We start from the raw sequence: 27149 nt of genomic DNA, 5'->3' as shown, positions 1-27149 counted from the left end.
CAGAGGGCAAACAGACTGAAAACCACAATCACAGAAAACTAACCGATCTTATCACATGGACCACAGCCTTGTCTAACTCAATGAAGCTATGAGCCATGCTGTGTAGGGCCACCCAAGATGGACAGGTCATGGTGGAGAGTTCTGACAAAACATGGTCCACTGGAGAAAGGAATGGTAAACCACTTCAGTATTCTTGCCTTAAGAACCCCATGAACAATGTGAAAACTGAAAAAGATAGGACACTGAAAGATGAACTCCCCAGGTCAGTAGGTGCCCAGTATGCTACTGGAGATCAGTGGAGAAATAACTCCAGAAAGGATGAAGAGACGAATTCAAAGCAAAAACAATACCCAGTTGTGGATGTGACTGGTGATGAAAGTAACATCCGATGCTATAAAGAACAATATTGCTTAGGAACATGGAATGATAGGTCCATGAATCAAGGCAAATTGGAAGTAGTCAAACCGGAGATGGCAAGAGTGAACATCAACGTTTTAGGAATCAGTGAACTAAAATGGACTGGAATGGGTGAATTTAACTCAGGTGACCCTTATACATCTTTAAGAAGTTTGTTATTTTATGGAATCTTTGAGGAGCTGGGAAAGGAAACCATAGGGCTAATACCTTGACAGAATAGCTTGAATTTCTTACAGTTGATAAAACACTTTTAATACTTCACCATCCACTGAAAATAAAATTATTTAGTAAATTAAGAATATTGTAGATGGAACGTGATAATCTCTCAAGACTTTAAAAATACATATTTTAAAGATGTATTAATTCACTGTATGTTTAATTGTTCCTGAGTAAATAACCTTGCTTATTTGTGGTTTTGTTTCTGTTGTTTTTTAAACTAAAAATTAAGTGACAGTGAGAATTATAACTCTTAATACTTATTTAAATACTCAAAACATCCTCAAACATTTATATTTTACATGTTTTTGTGTGTGCATGTTTACTAATATATCTTTATTGTTCATTATTGTATTTGTCCATAATTTTCTTAAGAAAATTGTGATAGTCTTTTCTTCTTGCTATTTATAATAATGACTGTTTTATGATAATACTTCTATAGATAAAAGACCATTTTATTTTTATGATAAAAATAAGTTTATGAGTAATAGTAACATGTTTTTCTACATTAAAGTGTCTTGTTTCTTCCCCATCAATATGTGTATTATTACCATTTTTACATGTTAGATTGTTATTAAGGTGGCTGACTCTAGATATTACTGCTATTTTTTATAAACTTATCTACTTTTAACTAACATACAAATTTAATGTTTAATTGAACATAAATGTTCTGGTATAAAAAAATCTATCATGTCCAAGGAAAATTAATCTATCTTCCACCAAAATAATAAAATATTTCTATTTGTACACATGATACAAATATTCAGAAATATTAATTTATTACCATGGTATTTTGTGTCTTCCAATTCTCTTAACTCTGGGAGCAATGCTAAAATATATAAACTGGGTTTTAAAAGGTTAAACTTATACCTCATACAATATGATGTACAAGAAAATTATAGAGTTTAATTTTATAATTGCTTTAAATTACTTGATGTATTATACAGCATGTAACATATTAATTACCCTATATCTCATTTTAAAATTCTATAATGTGCTTGTTTCTTCCTTCAATTATGTAGTTAATGCTTAGAAAATCTCTACACATTGATATTTAATGAAAAGTATAATGTTGCTGCTGTTAATCAGCTTGCTATATTACGTAATACAGATTTATGAAAGTCATTTCTTGCTCCAAATCTGAGATTATACTTTTTGTCCTTCGGAGATATCTCCAAGGTTTTTTGTTTTTTAATTTAAGATTTTGACCTTATAAAGAAATTGTTTCCTTATAAAGAAGAAAAATAATTCCTAAATAGTTTTACTTTGTGCAAGTCTATGAGAAAGAAACCCTATTACATTTATTTACCACACCTTTACAATATAAATATAAAATAAATCTGTCTGATTTAACATAGATTCTAAGGCCTGAGTTATGTCCTAGGACAGTTTTCATTGATATCTGAACAATATTTTGAAGCACTGTGCAGTTTGTTTTTCATTGTTTTAGTAATCTTGGTATTTTTTTATTGTACTTAAGAGATAGTCTATATCGAGTTTATGTTGATCTGGAATTGCATCATTGCAATGGTTGAATATAAATGAAAGAAAATGCCCACTGACCTATGCTTCTCTGCAGCACTGCATAACTCCATGTACTTGGAGACTGGGAGAAATAAGTGACAAAGATGGTGAAATAAGTAGACAGCTGTGCCAAATTTTCAAGAGCAACTATATGAGTGGAAAAATGATGGAAAATGAATAACTTTGCTAGATAATTATAAAATTATTTTCCCCTTAGAAATCAAAATCTGCACATACTATTAAATGATTTTAAAGCTGACTTGATACAATACAGGGTCTTGTTACAATACTGTCAGTCAACATGAATTAGCTTTAATTGTGGAGGATCCTGTGCAAATGCTTGCAGTTTAGAATAGTAGTCACTAAATAGGCAGAACTATATCCGTATCTATCCAGGTAAATGGCACATAGAAACTCTAAACTATTTTAAGCATGTATACCAGAAAATGTAAACTAAAAATAGAGTTATGACAGATATTAAATCACTTTTATAAGATAATCAAATTATTAACCTAAGAAAAATTTAAATTTACAGGTGAGAGTTTCCTGGTGTTTTATATGGCTTGCTTTCGGGCAGTCTTGTAAAATCTATGTCTACCCTTTTTCAAATAATATTTTGAAATGCATAAAGTAAAATAAATAGGCAGGGTTACAAAGGAAACTATTTATATTGAAATACAGACCCCAAATTCAGAAACCCAGGTAGGCACTAAAATAGTTCATAGTTCAATAGAATAGCAAATGGTCATTCAACATGATGGTAAAGCATCTGCCTACAATGCAGGAGACCTGGGTTTGATTCCTGGAGTCAGGAAGATCCTCTGGAGAAGGAAATGGCAACCCACTCTTTACTGTTGCCTGGAGAATCCTGTGGACAGGGGAGCCTGGTGGGCTATAGTCCATGGAGTCGCAAAGAATCAGACACAACTGAGTGACTTCACTTTCACTTTCACCATAAAATGAAAACTCACTAAGAATTTAGGTGAAAGTTGTCAAGTTTTATATCTCAATCCCTTAGAAAACCTACTATGAAAGTGGGTATTATATATGAGACTTAAGCATTGCTGCTTTCAATTTTCTCAGTAGTAACCTTAATTCTCACCTAGTAAGACATATTTTTAGCCATTCATGGAAATAGAAGTCTATCTTGACCTTCTACTGTGTTATCAAAGTTTAAAATATAACTTTCCCCTTTTCTTAATTGTGGTGGAGCATTTCAATACATTTCTAACTCCTACCATGGTTCTCATCATGTTTCACTTATTAAACATTTTTATTTTTTGTGGAAATCATAATTCATACCTTTGATGAATATGGTGAGAAAAATATAAGTAAAATTTAAAACATTGACTATAGCTTCAAACGACTTTTTTACTAAAGAGCTTTTTTTAAAAAGCATATTTCCTAAAGAGTGACTTCTTAATTAATACTTTAAAGATAATAGTATTCTTTTAAGGACATGGAATGTAGCAACACATTTGAAATAATTCTCTAGATTTCATTCACAATTATATATTTCAATTATTAAAATAGAGTGTCAAAGATGTGAAATTGTATATTCTAATATTTCACTTTCCACTTGGAAAAATTACTTAATGGAATCAGAATAAATCAGATTTTGCATAATCCATGTTATTTAATGAAATAAATTATTATTTTAAGAAATATGAAAATAATGTAAAGATTGGTATCTTCATAACTAGGTTTAACGAATCTAAGATATATATACATTAATATATATTTAGGCTTCCAAGGTGGCACTAGTGAAAAGAACCCACCTGCCAGTGCAGAAGACATAGGAAAGATGAGTTCGATCCCTGGATCAGGAAGATCCCCTGGAGTAGGGCATGGCAACCCACTCCAGTATTCTTGCCTGGAGAATCCTATGGACAGAGAAGCCTGGCGGGCTACAGTCCAAGGGTCACAAAGAGTCAGACAGGACTGAAGTGGATTAGCACGCATGCAGTATATAAATATATTGTATTGAAGATATACAAAGATATGTACACTAACAACATTTAATAGACATTGAGCATTTTTATTTATAAAAAGAAGTGTTCTCTCTAAAATAGTCTTTCAGGAAGAAAAAATAGAATTATGATTTCTTACCCTGTCAAATTGCCTTTTCATTTCTCTCTTTGATAAGTAATTGAATATTGTATATGTATTTACACAGCTTTTTTGACATATTTGGATACACTTATAAAAATACTAAACTTATCTTAAGAAATCAATCATATTATAGTACATGAACATAAAAATAGTTTAAAAATCTTTTGCTTTCATGTTACCATATGAATATAAAGTGTAAGATAATCACAAAATATGTTGTAGAGTAAATCTAGTATTCAGTTCCTAAAGTCATAAGGAATATCTAAGTGAATATCTAAGTGAAATATCTAAGTGAAAGTTGCTCAGTCATGTCCGACTCTTTGCGACTCTATGGACTATATAGTCCATGGGATTCTCCAGGCCAGAATACTGGAGTGGGTAACCTTTCCTTTCTCCAGGAGATCTTCCCAACCCAGGGATTGAACCCAGGTCTCCTGCATTGCAGGTGGATTCTTTACCAGCTGAGCCACAAGGGAAGCCCAAGGATACTGGAGTGGGTAACCTATCCCTTCTCCAGCTGATCTTCCTGACCCAGGAATTAAACTGGGGTCTCCTGCATTGCAGGCAGATTCTTTACCAATTGAGCTGTCAGGGAAGCCTAATCTATATCTGCTGGTCCAAAATTGTATGCCATGTAATGAATTACATTTGGAAAATTGTGTCCTTTATATTATTTTTCTTTAAGCACTTACAGTTTTCATTATCAAAAATAAGATCGAGAGAATTTGTAGGTAAAGTGGAAGTCGTTAGTACCTTAGTCTTGAGGGATACTAAAGCTTTCTTTGGTGTTTATAATATATAAGCATTTCCAGTACTGTTGTTACAACTATATGGGGAGGTAATAGTTTCTTTGAGGTATACTTTGGAGTTCTAGAATCAAAACTACTGTTTTGGGGGCTGTTCTGCAGATAGTGGGGTGATCTTAGAAAACATTTACAAATTGCATGTTGGATGTAAAAGCATTATGCTAGACTCCGGGGATGCAAAAATTAGTGCTGATAGCTTGCTTAAGTATACTTCTTTAAAGAAGGAATAAATTTTGATGTTGGATTTATTTCTCATCAAAGAAATCACATTGTTTCAGACTGTTATTATTTCAGTCAATTAATGCTCATTCTGAATTGCGTTTGTTGGCATTGTTAAAGTGTGATGAGATAAACGATATAGAATGGTTGATTTACCAGCTTCCTGAAGAATGATTTTTCATGTGGACTATGTTTGAATATGGCTACAGACTTCAAAGTTGCACTGTTTTCTCATAACATTTGGATTCAGTCATTTAAATGTTCAGATGTATCAGTATACTACAATTGTGCTGTAAGCCTTTTTAAATTTTAGTTGTTATACTGTTTATTAGTATAAACAGCCTTAGCAGCTTGAGAATTAGTGCCTTTATGGTTTTCTTTACTCTTTTGCAAATGTTGGGAAGTCATTGAATTCTTTCCGAATAGAATACTTCACATATTTCACATGTTCCATTTAGGGAATTCATTGTGGAAAACAGATAATTTTGTTTTGATTATAACAGAGCAACTCCTATTATCTTCACTGGGAATTGCTATTAAAGGCAGATGTTGGTTCTTTAGGAATTCTTATGGAGTTTAGTGAGAATTAACGCAGCATATGTTGGGGAAGAGAACATTTTTTTCCATACTCAATAATCTTAAACAATTACCTTTTTCAAAATCAGTTTGATGCATCATAACAAAATAGCAGAAAGGCACTAAAGATCAACTGAGCTGCTTTTTGACTAACGTTTCAGGGATTGTGAAGCAGCAGATAGACAGCCATATCACAGATCCAGATCAACAGAACAGCGGCCTCTCCTAGAGCGGACCACCACCCGCTCCAGATCCACTGAACGTCCTGATACAAACCTCATGAGGTCGATGCCTTCATTAATGACTGGAAGATCTGCCCCTCCTTCACCTGCCTTATCGAGGTGAAAGATAAATCAATCAGACTAACTTCCCCTTTGCCCCACCAGCACACCATTTTATTTTCCCAGCAGCTAAATGGTCTCTTCTGTCATCCTTGGCTGATCACTAATAACAATCGACACTAACCTTTTCAGTGTAAGCACACTATTTATATTCCGTGGATATAATAGTGTGTGGCTACCATTGTAATTTGTTTATTAACTGTCCTGACCACATTTGTTTTGTGATTTCTCATTTATCAGGAGTCCTGGGTATTCCCCACATAACACACCTCATGGCTATCATGTTCTTCTCCTACAGAATGAGAAATTGTTTGTGTCCATTAGACATCACTTTTGGATAATCATCCTAATGACAGTAGTTAAAACTAGATTTTTAGTTTCTTTCTATCACTACTAATATGTATTAACCAATATCTTCTTTAGCTGAATTTTGAATTATTCAGGGTTTTATTTGTAGTTTCATGAGATAATTTCTAATAAAGGGATATCTAATATAAGCCTGAGTAAAAATCTCTTAGGATCAAGGGAGGGAGGTTAGTGTTAAAGAGTTTGAAATCTGGTAGAAAGAAATGTGAAGCATTATCTTTTATTTTTTGAGCTGTAGACTTCTCTCCTTGCTTTCATATGGATAGAATTTCAGTTTACATTAATAATTCCATGGATTTTACTGTAAGACTTTGTGTGCATGTATCTGTGTATGTATGCATATTACATAATAGTATAAACATCTTCTGCTATTTAGATAATCATTCAAATATCCATATTTTGTCCTACTTTTCCTAACCTTTTAATCAGCAGCTAAACCTCCTTTAAAATTGCACCATACAGCTATCATATGAACCAAATATATTAAAAATATTTAACTCATTCTATTGAAAATGAATATTAATGATGTATCTTGTAGGTCTCATCCTCGTACTGGGTCTGTCCAAACAAGCCCATCAAGTACTCCAGTGGCAGGACGAAGGGGCCGACAACTCCCACAGCTTCCACCAAAAGGAACATTGGAGAGAAGTAAGTTTTATTTCTAATTGTGTCATATAGGATATACACATGGAAGCTAAGGTGAATCAAGATTTTTTTTTTACTACCTTTGTATTAGCTTTCTTCTTTTGTTAATTGAATACCTTAGCTGCATTTTTAGTAGTTATATTTGCAAATACATTTATAATATTCTATATTTTGCATTTAAAATCTATAATATTTGAAGGCAACCTATCATCATTGCTCTTGCACATTTTTCAAATTTTAATAAATGCATTTTAAGAAGTAAATTTAATGATCTTAAATAAGCAGTTGGATGATATTTCTTTGCTACAACTAAGTTTATATAATTGTTGATAGTTACATAAAGTTTATTAGTAACTAGCCAAATCAATTTTCACACACTGCAAAGGACTGGTTAGCTGATGCACAACAATGGTGATCCTTCTCAAAACTGGAGTGCCAGAAAAAGGTAATCATGAATATACAAAGAAAGATGCATGTTGTACTGATATTTTTAATACTTTCAAATTTTTGCATAAGAAAACCCTAGTTGCTTATACACAGATGAACATACTCCCCCAAAGGTCTATAAAGTCTTGGATAAAGGACCTCTAAAAGCATGGCTGATAGAATATAATGATTTTTAATGTCATTTGTATAAATGGTCCCTTTATTTGGTAATGGGATGTGCATTGCCAAAACCAGCAAACCAACAAACATATTTAAGTCACCTTTTAACTTTTCTTTAAGATGATACATTCTGTGCCTTTGGAAATTTCTGTTGTTTTTAACCCCTGTGCTTTGGTTCCCTTTTTTTGTTTTGTTTTTATTTTGTTTTTCCTAGACAATGGAGTCAAGGAGATAGAACCTTATGAAGGTCTGTACATAAAGGAGGGTTTGTTTTGTGCTGATAGCCTTTTTGGGGGGCTATGTGAGCAAAAATAAACCCAACTGCAATTGATGTTCCTTCACTGTATAGACTTTCATTACAGTCAAATTATTTTGTTTTATGATTCTGATTAAGTGTTCACTTTTTGTTTTACTTTGAAAATATACAAAGGAGTTAAATTTCTTTGATTCAGTCAAGTAAGAATACAAAGAATTAACTTCTTTTCAATCACAAGGTAAATTTTGCTTTTTTTAAAAATTTGCTTTGACATGAAATTTTATATTTTGTGGAAGACTTTAAACAAAGATGTCAATTGCAGTCTGTGTTTATGTCACTGAGGATATACACCTAGTCTAGATATAATTATTATCATATATTTTATTTTGTGTTTATGATGATTTTTTAGTTATTCAATTTGGCTTTCTAGAAAAGGAAGTTTTTTTAATTAGATAGTGATTGTGCTTCATATTTCCTGCATCATTTTTTATGTTATAACAAGACTGTTTATAGTATAAGAAAGTTAAATATGTACAGTTTTGTTATCAATGCTACATTATGACTCAAGAGGAAAATAATTGAGTCTTGTTATATGGAATGTCATACATTTACCAAGACAATAAAAATTCCTCTACTGATTATAGAATTCTGCTGATGATGTTGCAACTTTGAAGAACTGTCAGCTATTTTAATTACTGGTGAATCTCCAGCACATAGAATAAAGCCTGGCACATTATAGGCACTCAATAAATATTTGTTGAATGAATGCATGTAATATTTATTTACAAATTGAAAAGCTACTTCAAATAGTATAGAAAGTACCATTAAAATAAACCTGTCATTCTATATATGTTTATAGTAAAAGTCATATTTCTATAACCTATTGGTAACACATTTTTAAGTGTATTGCATTTGGACAGCAATACTTTTATTGCCTTACATAACTCAAAACAGGCTGTATTCTTGTTAGTTGGAGTTGAATGATTTATCACCTCCTATTTTGTGGTCCTTTTTATTTGCTATGTACTATGAACTATAATTTTAAACAACTCAGCACTATTGTGATGGTTATACAGCCTGATGAAACGATTTTAGCAACATTACTATAGTTCTCTTTATGTACATAAAAATAGGAGTATGTAGTTTTAAAAGTACTTTCCATAAGGGAAGTTCTATAATACATATGGAATTTTTTGTCTCCTCTCCCCACAAATTTTAAAGCTAGGGTTTTGGCATCATCTGTTGTCATAAACACAGTTTATGCCATAATTTTTTCTAAATTCAATTTTGATATCTTCAGTAGCAATATTTATTGAGATATGAGTGCTCCATCCATTGTAATAATAAATATACCAAAAAACGAACACTACAGCTGATACTTGACATTATTAATGAGCTTGTCAACAAACATTCTATTTACTGTCTGACTTTTGTTCTATAGAATGTATTAAAACTACAGTTTTCCTTTAATGTCCGTAATTGTGACTTTTCCATTTTTATAAATGAAAGAGAGCAAAAAAACTTCTTTTATTCTTTCCAGTATAAATTAAAACGATTTGAAGGGGGGTTGGTTTTTTGTTTTGCTTAAGAGTGTGGATGATTGTAGCAGTGTTTTCATAAATATTAATATGAAGATTCCAGCAAGTACATGGTTGCATCATTTAGTTTAGCTTTAATGGCTATATATATTCTACTTTTCTAACTGAAGTTAAAGGTATAATGCAAAATTGACTATTGATTAATGGTCTAAATTAGATTATGTTTGGCTTATCTCTTTAAAAGTTGTCCGACGTTACAATTAAGTGACTGTTTTAGAATCAAAGTAATGGCATGTTTATCTTCTGATTCTGTTCAATAGCTGAAAAATGAGAATGTCCTAGTTGAATTCCTTTTGACTTAGAATATATTTGTCTATTAATTAAATTAATTAAAAGCCTTGTATGTGTTGGTCTTGACAGCGGTACAATATTAGTCAAAATCTGAGAGTCAGAGAAAAATGGAAACAATATAAAGAAAGTACAGTGTACTAAATCTTGTAAGACATTATTATTTTTAATTTCCCCCAACTTTGATGTACTGTAATTTATAAAAATAGGAAGGAGTTTATAACATTTTTTTTGTTTCTCTAGAAGAAAAGTTATATTGTTTTTCTAAGAATGTATCATTTACAGATGAAGTATTTTGCCTTACAATTGTTATGTATTACAGATGTTTATGGGCCACAAATTTCTTTTATAAATCGAAGTTATCATAAAAGGAGACAGTATGATAACTTATTCACAATATACTTACTTGTTTCCCTAACATGTCAGAAACTTGTTAAAAAATAATCTATTCAATTCCTTATAATCACTCGTTGTATCATGAGTAATTTGAAAGTGTTTATTTTATTTTATTGAGGAATAACAAGTGTACATGTCTGGTCTTATCCTTTTCTTACTTGTGCATATACAGAAGTTAATGAAGAAACTAGACACGTGGAAGAGCAGGGGGGAGAAAAGCAGGGTGAAGAGGTCAAAGCAGGTCTGTCTGTGTGTTTAAAATAAATAATCGAACGTTTTAGAAGTATGACTTTTCTATTTCACGTAAGACTTTAGGCTCCAGATTTATAATCTGAAATAGAGAACAGATTGTTCAATCCTAATTTTAAAATAATTACTTAATTTTATTGATGGAGAGATGTTACATGAGCTATCTAAGTAAGTTATCAGAATATTTAATTTACCTGTTTGAACATTCTCCTTGTTGTTTAAATCACAGTGAAATTATAGACAATGCATCTGACCAAGGTTTATACTTATCCTTTACCCCAGATTTTCATTCAGTTCATGCAGTACCTACCGAAACACTGTATTCTGCCACGTGTTTCATTGAGTGCAGATACTTTGAAGTTGTAGATCCTCCTCTCAACAAGTTTGATTTTTTAGAGGTAAATTACAAGTAAATATAGGGAAGAATATAAATTCCAAAATTTTAGTTCTTGAAACTTTTAGAAACCATCATAATTTATCCATAAAATTTTCTCTACAATAAGATCAGGGACTCCCTGGTGATCCAGTCATTAAAAATCTGCCTTGCAATGTAGGGGATGTGGGTTTGATGCCTGCTTGGGGAACTAAGATCCCACATGCCATGGGGCAACTAAGCCAAATGAAAAAAAAAACCCAAACAATTTACTGTAGGTTCCTCTTCATCCCAGCTCAGTATTGCTCTAATATTTATTGACAATCCTAATTTCTCTTCAAAGAGCTCTCCTTCTAAATGGAATGAAGATACTTCATTTTGGTATTTTGATGGACAGGGAGGCCTGGCATGCTTGCGATTCATGGGGTCGCAAAGAGTCGGACACGACTGAGCTGAACTGAACTGAACTGAAGCCCCAATTATGTTTAATATCATAATTTTGGTTTATCAAAATGTTTATGAAAGGATTTAACTCATCAGTATATTGTGCTCGTGAATAGTAGTGTGGACTTTATGTGCCTTTTGTTCTCTGCTTTATCTTGTGTGAAAGCAGTGCCACTCTGCATATTGTGCGTAAGATATGTTTTCACGGATGCATTCTTGCAGTAGTGATTGTAATCGAAGACAGAAAACCTCTTAAGCTGCAACTGCTAATTTTTAGTAATGATTTTTAATGTTATAAAGATGAGAAAAATTGTCAGTATAGACCTGGTCATGAAAACAAAGGCAAGTTTAGATTCATAGATATAGAAAAGTGTAAGTATGTCTGTTCTGAACATATCAGATACTAACGACTAGAATGTAACACATCTTCCATTTTCCTGAAGTGCTTTAGGAATAACTTTTTTTTAGAGAATACTGTAAGAATGAGCTTCATTTTAATTTAGCTGTATAGTTAAAGTTTCCCTGCTTGCCCATTCCTATATTTCTGAAGCTAGTCGATACAAATACTGAAAGTCTTTCAATACTGTTCAAGAATTGGCGTTTGCGGTAATGTCATTGTTTGGGGTATCATTAGTTTGGAGACATCAGCAGTAGTTCATTTTACTTTTATTTACTTTCAACTTAATTATAAAGAAACCCATTCATTGAGCCAGTTTGTCACCTATGCTTGATTCTCAAAATCAACTTAATTAGTAAATTATATTCCTTCTTAAAGTAGAATAAACCATAACTGTAATCTTCCTAACTTATTATAAAATGACTTTTTATTCTTCATTTTATTTTTATTATTCTTATTATAGGCTAGGAAGGGTGTACTTTACTCTTTAGTTCAGTACTGCGAGCTGTCGTATTTAGTGCATGGGTTTGTTTCTCCAGTGTGTGATATCATCTTTTGTGGTGTGCTTGATTTTATTTGGGTTGTTACTGACCTTAATTATTCACTGTTGTCTGTTTTCATTGTTATAAAGACAATGAGGGAGAAACACCAAATCCACCTAATAATGGAAAAAAAGGCAAGTCTAATATGAAGTTAATAGTACATTAATATATGTTAAATATCCTGTATTGACATTTGTGATGTGCATGAATGTGCTTTCTTTACTTAAATAAGTATAAATACAACTGTAGTCCCAGTTTAAGTTATCCAACATTTTCTGCTCTTTTAAAAATATATTTCTGAATATAAAATTTGTTTTTGAAGTACCTACCTTATTATTGGATCCTAGTACAATCTTATTCTACTGAATTTATGGCATTAAAAAGTTTTACTTTATTGGTTGTAGTAAGGAATGAGATTCTGAGGGAAATAGTGATGGTTGTATTATTATGCATTTAGAAAAACACAGCATACATAGTTTTCAATCCAGAATATTTTTTAAATTGAACTATTTAAAACTATTTTAAAGTAAAAATGAACTTAATTATAAGTTCAACAATATTAAACAAATTTATAATATTTGTATATTTTTCACAGTTTTAAAACTAATATTTGTAGCTTTTCAATCTTACATGTAAAGGTTCTAGTGACAATGGTTATTGGGACCTCAGTCACTCACATTCATGATTATTTTTATCATTTATATAAAAGTCCTCTTGACTGCAAAACATCACTATTGTCATGTAGACCAATCCTACTCATGATATAGTTGGACCTAGAAATAGTTACTGATAAAAATTTGAAAAATGAAAACTCTGTATATTTTACTTAAGACTAACTCTCATTTTTATTTAGTTTAATCTTTTCATGTTCTACCTATAATTAAGGTCTAGGTGTCTAATATTTCTTATTGGCATTTCTTTTGGGAGAGACAAATTTAGTGTTTATTTTGAATTTCATATTAAAGTTCATGAGTAAGGTTAAGGTAGGAGGTTATTTTTTTAATTGGCTAAAGCATGTTTGTGGATCAGCGAAATTTATAGAAATCAAAGTGTTGTTACTTTGTTCTTTTACTTATATAGAAAGAGAAAACAGTGAATTTTAACTAATGAAGTACTTTCACCAGACTTTTATGTTTGTTTCCTGACCTCTAATTGACCGTGAATATTGTTTGTTTTTATATATTAATTTTTATTTTATGTTGGAGTATAGTTGATTTCAGGTATAGTGAATTCTAGCTGTAACTGTGTGTTAGAAATTCTCAAGCATTGAGTTCTTCATTGATGGACTTTCACCATCCTCTCTTCTGATTTAGTATGGAAAGGGAAGAAATAATGAAGCTAACTTTACTCTATCTCTTGGTGTGAAGGGCCCACATACCATTTTGGAATACACATAGTATATGTTGCCCTTCAATTATCGAGATATATGATCAGCCAGAGCTTCTCCATTAAACCTAGATTAAAATCAAATTCTTTGGTTCATGAAATTGGTTTCAATTTTCTCAAATAATTATTTACCTAAAGGCAATCCTTTTTAATATATTGCTCTTCATACCTCCAGTGAGTTAAAATGAGACAGCTTATTCAATAGCATCATACTACAAAATTCAAAGAACAAAATAATAGGCGAGTTTCTAGTTTTTTTCATTATTCATTCTTCCTACAAAGAATTTTATGCATTCTTTCTACAAATAATAAAACGATTATATTCCAGTCTCCTTTTGGGAGTGCTGGAGATATACTAGTGTACACATAAAACAAGGTACCTGCCCCATTGTCCTTACATTTATTAGGGGAAGCAAGTGATAAATAAAATAATGTATCTTATAATTTCAGATACTGACATTTACAAAGAAAAAATAAATCAAGATAATGGAATAGGTAGTGTTCAAGAGAGTAGGGTAAATGATTCCTGATAATTTTTTTCTGAGAAGTATGTACTATTTGAGCAGAGACTTGAATTACCATGTGAAGGTCTAGGTAAGAAAAGTGTATCTGGCAGAGGGAACAGCAAGCATGAAGGCTCTGTAATAGGAGCAAGTTTGACTTGTTCGAGGAACAGTAAAGAGGTCAGTGAGTACTACAGAGTGAGAAAGGTGGAGAGTGATAGTAGGTGTGGTCAGAAAGGCTGGGGAGGTGACCCATATATGACCTATTGATCAGTGTTAGGACTTTGCTTTTCACTGAATGAAAAAGAAGGATTTTTATCAAAGTGACACAAAAACTGTTTCTTTTTTTAAAAACATCAGTTTGATTGTTAGGTTGAAAATAACCTGAAAGAATCAAGATTAGAAAAAAGGAGAGCTACTAGGAGGCATTCCTAATAACGCAGGAAAGAGGTAATGATAGCTAACTTAGGCCAGAGTAATAGGAGTCATTGCATTCTGGATAGATGTGCAAAGATAGAACCAACAGAGTTACCTGACAGGGTGAGAGAGACACAGCGATAACATCCAGGTGTTGGAAGGATATGGAGTTTCTATTGACTGGTGGAGGGGAAAACTTGAGTCAAGTAGATTTGGTGGGAATATCAGGTGCTCAATTTTAGATATAAGATAGAGATGTTGTTAGACATGTCAGATATGATGTCAGATAGGCAGTTTGAAATATGTTCTGGATTTTAGTTTAGAGATGGACTCTAGTTATAGATTTAGGGAGTTATCCTTATAAAGAGAGACTTAAAACCACGAGGCCCATTGAGATCACCAGAGATCACAAGTGTAGATAGCTAAAAGAAGTCTGAGGACTCTGAACTGAACTGTTCTTATTTAGAAGGTGAAAGGATGAAGAAACAAGAAACTGAGAAAGAGTAGGAGGACAGGTAGTGGGGAAGCCATGGATTCTAGTGTCCTAAGTGGAAATCAAGTGCTTGAAGCAAAGAGAATTATCAAGCAGGTAAAACCACTAGATTTAGCAAATAGGAGACCGTTGTGTTAACCTTTTTTTAGAGAAGCTTTGGTGGAGTTGTAAGGAGTAAATGGCCAATTGTTGTTGTGTAGTTGCTAGGTCATGTCCAACCCTTTTGTGATCCCATGGTCTGTAGCCCACCCCACCTCTATCCATGGGATTCTCCAGGCAGGAATAGTAGAGTAGGTTGGCGTTCCCTCCTCCAGGGTATCTTCCCAACCCAGGGATCAAACCTGCCTCTCTTATGTCTCCTGCATTGGCAGGGGGCTTCTTTTCCGTTAGTACCACCTGGGAAGCTCCCCGCATTGGCAGGTGGAATCTTTCCCTCTGAGCCAAAAGGCCGATTAGAGTGGATTAAAAGAAAGAAATGGAGGTTGTTTGCCTGGGAAATCCCATGGACAGAGGAGACTGGTGGGCTACAGTCTATGGGGTTGCAAGAGTCAGGCCCGATTTTGCAACTAAACCACCACCACATAGACACCTTTGGCTATAAAGGGAAGAAAGGAACTAAAAATCTGGACTAACGAGAAAGGTCAGGGGAGCAAGCAAGAATACATGAAAGATACGTGGGAAACTTTGTGCTCATTCTTTGACTTCTAAATCTAGCTCAGCTAATTTGTTCTCTAGAGCCATCTGCCTATAGTTTGCCAAGATATGTATCAGTGTTGTGTAGCTTTGTTCCTAGATCTAGAATCAAGACTTAGATTTGGAAGGAGCCTTATAAATCTTCTGATAAAACAGCTTTGTTTCACTGATAAAAGAGCAGAATCTAGAGGATTAGCTTTCTTCAGTCCAGGCAGGAGCAGATTTCTAGTCTTGACTCCCTGTGTTATACATATACATACCATGCCTTTTCAGATGAATGGCATTTTCCTTGCATGTGTTTCAACCATGTCTGTGTGTTTTAGAGATTAGTTAACAGTTAAGTTCAACTCAGCCAATAGCTGCTATTTCCAATTTGTTGTACTAGGTAGTCATTGAGAATGCAATGATCAATAAGATACATTTCCTGCTTTGGGGAGCTCCCAATTTAAAAAAATAGTAATACAGTAATAATTTAATGATAAGAACAAATAAAACATAGTTGGTAAATTTATAACATATTACTTACATAAAATCTCTTAAGATTGTGATACATATAGAGGAAGTAAGTTTTGAAGTGTTCTGGGCATGTTTTCATGCCAAAATATTTTCCCACTGCTTGTGATAGTACTTCATATTCTGGCATTCTCTAATGGCTTAATTATTTTAATAATATAAAACAGAATATCTAGAACATTGAAATGTAAATTTTCCTGAGGGGACTGATCTGAGTTATTACTACATAGAAATTTCAAAGGAAACAAGTTAGAGCTTGTGAATGGAGAAAGTCAAGTAAGGGGACAGAGCTGCTGAAAATGTGGATGAGTATTTGGTACCTTGGGAGGATGATCATGATAAACTCTGCCCTGAAGTAGCCCCTTGTGAACGGGCTTCCCTCACAGCTCAGTTGATAAAGAATCCACCTGCAATGCAGGAGACCCCGGTTCGATTGCTGGGTTGGGAAGATCCGCTGGAGAAGAGATAGGCTAACCACTCCAGTATTCTTGGGTTTCCCTTGTGGCTCACCTGGTAAAGAATCTGCCCGCAGTGCGGGAGACCTGGGTTTAATCCCTGGGTTGGGAAGACCCCCAGGAGAAGGGAAAGGCTACCCACTCCAGTATTCTGGCCTGGAGGATTCCATGAACTATACACAGTCCATGGGGTTGAAAAGAGTCGGACATGTCTGAGCAACTTTCATTTTCACTTTCTACTCTAAATAACATTCCTTGCTATGTAAATATGCTATAAATTAACTTCTCAAATAATTTAGTTTATTTAAATTGCTTGCAGTAATACTTGTCACATAGTACTATTTGGATTTAAGGTGAACTAACCTGAATATGATCATCACTCTGAACCAATTATTTCATATATATTGTTTGGTAGTTTTGAGGAAGATAGTAACCCTGATGCTGTTCTTGGTCACATTTGCATAAGCAACAGTACAAGGAGGAAAGAAACTACCTGAATTGCAGTGTGAACTGATGCTCATTGTACAGCATTTGTACATGTTTCAATCCACATGTGAAGCTCAACATGCAAATATCTAGAATACTTTTCTCTATGTTAAAATTGCTTAAACCATTTGGACTTTACCAGTTTCATAATGTTTAGAGATCTCCACTGGAAGTCAATACATCAGGTTTTAAACTCGTTTCTACTCTGAAGCGTATGACCTCTGACAAGGCTTTTGTTGTAATTTCTCTGAACCTCAGTTTCCTCTTCTGTAAAATAAACTAACCTGGAAGGATCTTTAGCAGAAACTAAGCGTTTTGGAGATGTGGCTAAAAAATTGTTAGTCTCAAATAGTTTTTACCTAATTTATTGTTTATGATGTTATTAGTGTTTGTTAATTGTGTCTGTTTGGGGAAACTGAATGGCCATATCCTACTATTGTCTATTAGTGAGCCATTCAATGTGGGATTATAAACTAAACGCTACCATACTGCCTTCACAAGTCAAGTTCCTAAAGATACACAATGAGACAGAAGGAAAAATATTTTGTTCCTTTGAGTCTCAATGTATAGTTGCCTACATTATTTCATATATAGAGAACCATATAAATAAGAAAGGAAGACAGGAAGGAAGGATGGGAAGAAGAGGGGAAAAATACAGGTTTCAAAGGAATCAAAAATAATAAAATAACTTTTACAGTCTTCATAACGGATGCTTGCTTCTATAAGTATTCAAGGAATCAGATAGCATTTAGGGTGATGGTGTGGACAGGCTTCGTTTTGCTGGCTCTCTGTATTCTCACAAATGCTTATAGAGTAAAGAGAGTACCAATACCCATGTCTTAATTTCCAAATTTGCATAATATCTAGATAGGAATAGATTTTATAGTGGCATTGGCAGATATTTCCTAAAGACAGCATTCCCTGCTAACTTAGATGAATAACACTTTGACAAAAAGTAAAATGGGAGAGACTGAGGGATACTTTAAAATAGCAAAGAATTTATCATATATTTTACTCAGTTACATCTGTTTTATAGAATAATAGCTTGGTGACAGTGAACAAGATGGATTTGAAAGACTGAGGACTTGTAACTGTTTAGGGTATTTCAGTAGGCAACTATATGGTGACCTCTATTAATTAACTTGTAAACAAATATGTTCTAATTTCTTTTCCTAATCTTTCCTTTCCTTCACAGTAGCCATTCTTCCTTATTTTCCTTTGCCTCCCCTTTTGCTCATTTTATTTCCTTTAGACTACCAAAGCCTCAATTAATTAATCTAATATGGGAGAGAACCCCTCCTACCTCACACCTTTCTGCAAACTTCAGCCATTTTTTAAAACATACCATTTTTGGCTTCCTAAATACAAACAGCCATCTTCTGTTTGTTTTTGAAAATAGCGTAATCTTAGGAAGGTGATACAGTGCTGCAGAAAGATCACAGGTTTTGGAACCTTGGATCAGGGCCTGCCTTTACAGTGGGCCAACTTTGTGACTCTAGGTCCTTAAGTCCCATTAGTTCATCTGAGAAAAGCAAATCTTAGCATATCCCAATATGCTATTTTGAGAATAATCTTTTATCCCCAATATGCTGTTTTGAGAATCAAATGAGGTAAATCCTGTGAAATTGTTTGTGAACCTGGGCAAATATTTAGTTCTTATCCTTATTAATCAGTTCCTTCTTTTCTTACCTGTAGAAAACACCTGGTAAAAGGTCCTTTCGGTGGTTTATAGGATCAGATATGATGTTGTATGTGAAGTACATTGAAACACATAGTATCATATAAATGCAATCTCTTACCATAGGAATTTGTGCTCTTTAAATTGTTGTCTTGATATAGGATTGTACTAGCTGGAATATAGGTATTCTATAGACATGTAGGTTTTTAAAATATCATTTAAAAATATCTCATAGTTTAATTTTCATGAGTAAGTTGTTTCTTCAAATTATCTAGTAGTTATTAGGTCAGTCTTTAGGCTTCCCCATCTACAAATTAAATTCATAACTGAATGTTTACTTGATGCAATTATCCCCCTTAAAAAAAATGTTTTCTCCGCTTGATTGTATTTCTAGTTTGCAGCTGAGCAATGGGACATTCTTTCGAGCTCATACTTATCAACTAAGTTGCTTTATGCATCTCTGATTTTTCACCTCTACTCTTTGGTAATAGATGTACAATATCATGGGTTACTACTTTGTACTTAAATCTTAAGATCTTTATTATTTAACATTAAGAAGACTATTTTTTAAATTACCACAATAATCCTTCAATAGAAAAGACTATCTTTAAGGGGCTGCATGCTTAGCACTTTTTTGCTGTTTTTCTTTAATGTAACTAAAACACTTTTCAAACAATTTGAACATTTTCCTGAAATTTTCCATAGTTTATTCTTAATGACGTTAAGTATTTCATTTTAATTATATGACCAATAAATTCAAAGAGGGCTAGGTATGGTTAATATTTCACATTGTTTCTGGAGTGATAAATTAATTATTTGGTAGTCAGTTCTGTGCTTTTTATGACTAGTTCTGTTTTAAACAGACGTTTGAGTTTCGACACAGGGTTTAATAGTCACATTTAGAACTTCTAGAAAATCTTAAGATTCAGTGTCTTAATTTTATCGTCTCTGGTATAAGTACTCTCACACAAAATCTTGACTAATCAGTAGTAAGAAGCCAGAGCAACTTAAAATTTAGAGCTGGCATTAACCTTAGAACTTCCTCACTGCTAAGGTAACAGATTAGAGGCAGAGGAGCTATAAAACTTGTCCAAGGTTATGCACCTAGTTATGGCAGAAATGTCCCTAAGAGCCCCCTTAGTCCAGTTACATATCTGTTACCTCCTTTATCAATCGTCGATAGCCTTGATCTAAGTCTTCTTCCATTGTTGTGTTGTCTGGTATTTATAAATGGATGGTTATGAGATTTTATTTTTTGTTACCGCCATGTAATAGGTTTTCTTCAACTAAAATGTTTGTCAACTCAAAAAAGTATTTAAAAACTAACTCTGTTTGTGTTAGGATATTTTCCTTCACACTTCAGAATACGCTTTCTACCAATATATAGAAAGGTTGAGCCATTTTCAAAACAAGTTATTTCTACTTCTACACACTGTCTTACTTCAGAAGGTAGCATATCATTCTTTTTTGGAACATCACAAACTCTACCAAATGATGAAATTTGAAATAGCTTTTTAAATGACAAATATATAGGATTTTAGAAAATTTGATTTTAGAACCAACTCTTTATTGCTTGTGAAATCTTGTATATTGATAGATAACCAAAAGTGCTAGTCATTCAAAATCAAGAAATATTGTATTATAAATGAGTTTATTATTTTCCCCAAAATAGGGAAATTTGCCTGTTGTTTTTGTGTTGCCACAGATTAATTTTGACTAAGGAGAGATCATTTCTTTTTTTTTTTTTTTTTACCTTTGTAACTCTCAAATAGCTTTATTGCTTGGAAATCAACTCATCCTCATTTATTTTCCCTTTCTGTTACTTTCAGCTTAAATACACATAAAGAACTCTTCTTTCTTTCTTTTTTTTTTTTTTTAAATTTTTAGTTTTTTATTTTTTAAATTTTAAAATCTTTAATTCTTACATGCATTCCCAAACATGAACCCCCCTCCCACCTCCCTCCCCAGAACATCTTTCTGGGTCAGGAGAGATCATTTCTTTGTTCTTTTAACTAAACAGGATTTAACTAATAGAGTCTTGAAATTTATCAGAAAATTTATTGTTTAAAGCTTTTAAGATTTCTCTTTCCACTAACAGTTGATTCAAACATTGTGTCTTTATCCAGATTTTTTACCATTTGGGAATGCTATTTTGCATCTTTATCAGATTATTTATCAATTAGAAAATCAGGGGGGTCAACTACATGCCAAAGTACAAATTAAATACTCTCAAAGCAAGAAGTTTATTTCCTGCTGATTTATGTTGGACCAGAATAAAATGCCTTTGTTAAATAGCATTTACATATTTCAGGTCTAGGAACTGAAAAACCCTTATGCTTAATGCAGTCAATTCTAGCAATATATGTAAATAAAGATAGTAGTGTATCCAAAATCATCCATATTTGATGTTGCAATATAGCATATTTTTTTCATTTTTGACAGTGCTTTTTATCTTCCTGGTTATATTTTGCTTAGCTTAATATTATAAAATAGGTTAGTATTTCATTCCAGTATTCCATTATTTATGGCCAAAGGTGAATAAGTACCAGAGGATCATTTACAGCATGGTGAAACTTCCTGGGGATTAAAATGTCCTTAGATGGTAACTGTCTACTTGACTTACAGCTTTAGAAACATGGGAATAAAAAGAAAAGCAAGTGTCTACTTAAGTGTTTGTGAATGCTACTATGAGATTAAGATCAAAGAGTGACAGTGAATCTTTTGAAACATGATCTACAAGGCCCAACATGATCTGTACTCCCTCCACTTCCTTTTTCATTACCTCTTTAACCTCACCTTCTGTGATTTTCCATTTTCTCTTCACTGTGCTCCAGCCAGGAGACCTCTGTGCTTTCCTAGAACATATCAGACATTCTTCCGCCTCAGGACATTTGCATGTGCTGTTCTTCTACCTGTAATGCCCTCCCTTAATAATCATAGGCATAACTCCCTTACTTCCTTAAGTTCCTCACTCAAAACCTTCCTTCTTAATCAGAATTTCCATGACTAACTATTCCAATTTGCATCACACCTTGCACAGTCCCTTTATTTCTTACCTACTTCATGTTTGTCTTCTTAGCACTTACCAGTATCTAAATCACAACATGTTTTACTCATTTATCTTGTTTATAATTTATTTCTCCCACTAGAATGTAAGTTTTAGAGGCCATGGATTTTTGTCTTTTGTTGTTGTTGTTATATCACCAATGGCTAAACATGCCTGGATTATAGTCAGTGCTGAATAAATATTTTTTGAATGAATGAATGTTATATTATACTACAAATAATTCCAAATGATTTTAGATAAGCCAGGTAATGCATTTTCAATGATACCAAACTAATATTCATTTTTTAAGATACTAATTTTTATTAAGATAAAATTTCATAATACATGTATTTTTCTGTTGTTCAATGAAAGTACTAAATACTGTAGTAAATAAATCACCATTTTATCTTATTATATATTAAATATATATTTAAATATATATAAATATATATTTATAAATAAATATATATAAAATAAATACATGTAAATAAATATATTAAATTTATATTTATGTATATATTAAATGTAACAGATTTTCTCTCGATTTGTATGAAAATCTCTGTATTTTAGTTCCATATAAACATTTCATCTACCACACTAATGTTTAGCAAAATGTTTATTTATAACATAAATTAATATTATTCACTATTGATTAAAAAAACTATTTGATATATCACTGAAATCATTTTCTTCATACGTTCAATAATCTTTTATTGAAAATAAAGTTTAGAATTTCCTGAAAGTGAAATTAAATGCTTTGGATTTTGAAATCTAAAAAACAATTTTAAATGTCATATGTCTATATTTAAAACTAACTGCATATTACTGAGAGTTTATGGAATAATTTACAGGAAAAATAGTTTTTTAAAATTAGATCCATGAAGTATTTTTAGGTTTTTAGTACACAAATTATCTAATGTGCCTGGCAAACTCTGATTATATTTTTTGATTTATATTAGAAGTTACATGGGAAGACCAGCAGAAAAAGGTGAATGGTACAATAAGTGATGACAAACCGTTGCTGACAAAGAAACACCAATCTGAGCCAGGTTTGTCAGGATTTGGAAAACAGCTGAAAGCATGAGGCTATAAGCATTGCGTTTCATGCTTTTTAAACATGTGTGTGCTGTTGTACTTCATTTTTCTCACTTTGGTGTGAACTTTAGAGTGTGTAGAGCTTGTTTAGATTAGAAATTTAAATTAGATTAAATTCAAGATTTATTTAGAAAACTAGTTACACGTGTTTTGGAAAAAGCGATTATTTTATTATTAAGATTATTTCTTTAGGGAAAAGGTGACTAACGTAAGCACAAATAATAACATATATTTGGTTGTTTAGACCCAAATTAAATGAAAAGTGCTTACATCCCTTTAAAAGTTCTCTAGAAAGCTCAACATATATATATTTAAGTTTGTCTTTGTAGGCCATTCCTTGTATTTAATTGCAAATGCTATTGAGGTATTATATCAATTGGTAATGATTTGCTTACAACTTCTGGAGCTAAAATTATTGTAACCAAAACAAGACAGAAAGATAGCATTGTATGTGAATTCAATAGTCTCTTCAAGCCATTAATTCTACCAGTAAATTGAAATGAAGTGATTTTATTTTCTTCTTTCTTTCTTCTCTTTTTTTGGGGGGATATGATTAAGTAGGAGAGGACAAAAACTTAAACCAGAAGCAAAAGGAAGAGATGCAAAATGCAGAGACAAGTCAACTGAATAATCAATACTACTTTTAATCGGTAATTGGATGAGAGTACAATGAAAAGTTCATTCAAATCTTAAGAATGCTAATAGTTTTTTATAATAACTATCATCTTTAAAAATTATGTTTATAGTAACAAGGTTAATGTATTTTTATGCAGAAATTCAGTTCGTGTTAAATCTCTGAAACCTATAGTTTAAAATATGTCAATATAGGGACTGCCCTGGCAGCCCAGTGTTTAGGACTCCACACTTTCACTTTCACTCACTCCGCAGGGGGTCTGGGTTCCACCCCTATTAGGGAACTAAGATCCTGCAAGCCACAGATGTGGCTTAAAATAAAATTTCAATATATAAATTAAACTAATTTATTAACAAGTATTCATTGCTATGCTGTTGGGTGCCTGACATTATGGTAAGTACTTAGTTCCTGGGGTAGACAAGAGAGATGCAGCAATTGCCCTCATAGAGCTTACATTCTGGCAATAATACATAAGTTAAAAATAATTATACTAAAGATTTCGTTGTTATAATTGTGATAGTGCTATTAAAGAGAAGAGGATGTTTTGAGAAGTATTGTGTTACATAAGCCTGGCGAGCAAGGAAAAAAATGTGTGCTGTGTGCTCACTCGGTCGTGTCCGACTCTTTGTACAGGGACTATAGCCCACCAAGCTCCTCTGTCCATGGAATTTTTTAGGCAAGAATACGAAGTGAGTTGCCATTTCCTCCTCCAGGGGATCTTCCCAACCCAGGGATGGAATCCTTGTCTCCTGCATTTCTGCATTGGCAGGCAGGTACTTTACCACTGAGCCACCCGGAAAGCCCATAAGGAAAAAATGCCTTTGTGTAAAACGGTCAATCTGTGAATTCCCTGTTAGTGAAACAATTAAATTCTAAAAATTAAAAAAAAAAACCTGAAATCATATTGGGAATTTAAATATATTCATAAAGTTGTAAGAAAAATATCTTGCACTCTTTTTCAAATCTTTAATTAAGCATCACTTGTTTCATCTAAGAATCACCAAAATGTTGATATATGGCAGAAACCAACACAGTATTGTAAATCATTATCCTTCAGTTTAAAATAAATATGTAAATAATCAGTTTATTTGGAAAATAACAAGTAGCTTAATATATTTCTGAAGACTTTAAAAAATAAAGTATAAAATTGGTTTCATGTTATGACTTATGTTAATAACAAGTAGCTTAATATACTTCTGAAGACTTTAAAAAATAAAGTATAAAATTGGTTTCATGTTATGACTTATGTTATGATTTTATGTTATGATTTTTTAACAAAAATTATTAGTGTAAAAATATCTCCTTGTTGTGTTGTGTGATATGATTATCCTTGGTCATAAACTATTATTTATTTTTCTTGCTTGCCATCATGTCTGATGACATGAATACCCTTGTGGCCATATATTATCTATGTAAATAAATTACATTGAATATTAAAATCAGGAAAAGATTCAGTATTTGGCCAAATATATTTTTAAGCCTCACAAATGAAATTTCTTAATTTCATTTCATTTGTGAAATTTAAAATTTAAATTTAAATTTTAAAGGAAATCTTAATTTCCTTTAGATATTTTTAATTTGTATATTCTCATATATTGCATATATTTTTATTACTTAAGCCTTCTGATTAAGTATAAGCTATGTATGCAATAGGGAAAAATTAATGTAGTTAGAGTGCCTTAATATCATGGTTTAAAATGTTTATAGATTTTCCTACCTTGGCAATTGTGCATTTTCCTATATACTGGTAAATTCCTGGGAATTCAAACCCTAAATGTCATGAGTAAGTATGCAATATGCTAAGGCAGTAAATACTATGTTAAACTCTGTTGTTCATAAATATTTTTGTTTCTAAAAGAAAGGTAGAATATGTTGAGAATTTTTTAATGATTGAAACTTTGGAATGATAGAATGGGTGGAAAACAGTGGGCTGATTATCAGATGGGCCTAATTGCATTTCAACAGCCTGTTTATGAGTTGGGCTTCACAGGAGACCTCTTTGGATTCATTCTTTATTTTATACTTAAATATATCTACCATATTAATTATCAGTAATTATGATCAGTGTTTAATATATAATTTTTATTCATTAAAATCTAAGAGATCATCTTCCATTAATAGTCAAAGGTTTTTAATCAAAGGATTATTGTAGTAAACTTGTAGCATTAGAAAAAATTTGGAAAGGCTTGAACCCAAACCTGAGATGCATTGTTGGCTATGTATTAATCACATTAATTGTTACCTTTTTCTTTTGCTCTCTTACGAAAATTTATACAAGAACAACACTAGGAATTTTTCATTAAGGATGTATACTAACAATTAAAACACTGCTTGAAATTTTTGTTTTAAATATGACTATGGAACTGGAGTGCTAAACGGCATGATGTAGACTAGAAAATGGGTTAACAAAACTTAAATGAACTTTAAGTAATATGGATTAGTATCTCTTTTAAGAAAAATACATCTCTGAACTAGGTTGTTCTGAGAGAATTATCAGCAAATGGGTGGTTTATTTTCAGTATTTCTAACTTAACTAATAGCAATATAGATGAAAATCCCTGGGAAAGATAATGATGTTTATCGTATTTGTATCTTTAATGTGATCATAAAATTCAAGAATTTTATAAATGATTTTAAAACCCAGGTTTTATGTTTAATCTTCAGAGTAAATCATTAAATATCTTCTTCATGCAGAATGTGTCATAGATTTTGGGTAGGCCATGAAGTTAACAAACCATTCTTAATGCTAATCAAGGACATGCAAGCATGTAAACTGTGTTGCTTATTTTCTCGATAAACAATCCAATTCTAGACTAGAATACTATGCCTACAATAATGTACTGTTTTTAAATGATGAAAACAAAGTTAATCTGTTGAAATTTATTATTTTCACTTTGTGAGTTATCTGTTCTTCTAGTAATTAGCATAGTATATGGCAAAAGAGCATAGTTTTGCATAAAATATATCTCATATTTTACTTAAACTCAAAAGAAGTCTGGTGCAAAAGCTAACTTCAGTTATGCTAAATGAATGTTTTAGACTGATAAAATTTCTCTTTCTCCAGAATAAAAAACTCTTGGACTTAAATAGTTCAGAATCTACAATACTTTGAGATGTAATTATAAATGATTTCTGATATATGTGATGATTGATAACTATCTATAAAAAAAGATTGTCCACCTTGATTTGTCTTTTTCTAAGTGGAAGGTATGCTGTAGCTAGGAAAATCTACAATTGACTTAGCTACTTTTTGTATAATTACTGTGAAATTTGACAGTGCTACTTACCTTGCTGTATCTTATCTGGAAATAATTGCTTATGATTTTCTGGAAAAGTGAGGGCACTGGAGCACTTTCCTGAGTGACTGTATGATTATACA

General features: G+C 32.3%; 1 protein-coding gene across 4 annotated transcripts in view; it reads left to right on the top strand.

Annotated features, from left to right (window-relative positions):
* Positions 1-27149, top strand: part of RIMS2 (regulating synaptic membrane exocytosis 2) — a 601723-nt gene that overhangs the window by 388871 nt on the left and 185703 nt on the right. For 3 of the 4 annotated variants that reach the window (XM_069600407.1, XM_069600406.1, XM_069600405.1), the window contains 2 exons: positions 6032-6211; positions 7116-7225. In XM_069600407.1, the coding sequence (XP_069456508.1) occupies positions 6032-6211; positions 7116-7225 (290 nt within the window). The remainder of the gene's footprint in view (positions 1-6031; positions 6212-7115; positions 7226-27149) is intronic. The other variant, XM_069600408.1, reaches the window with a different exon arrangement.

The sequence above is a fragment of the Ovis canadensis genome, chromosome 9 (assembly GCF_042477335.2).
Source record: "Ovis canadensis isolate MfBH-ARS-UI-01 breed Bighorn chromosome 9, ARS-UI_OviCan_v2, whole genome shotgun sequence".
NCBI lineage: Eukaryota > Metazoa > Chordata > Mammalia > Artiodactyla > Bovidae > Ovis > Ovis canadensis.
This window is presented reverse-complemented; position numbering and strand designations above follow the sequence as displayed.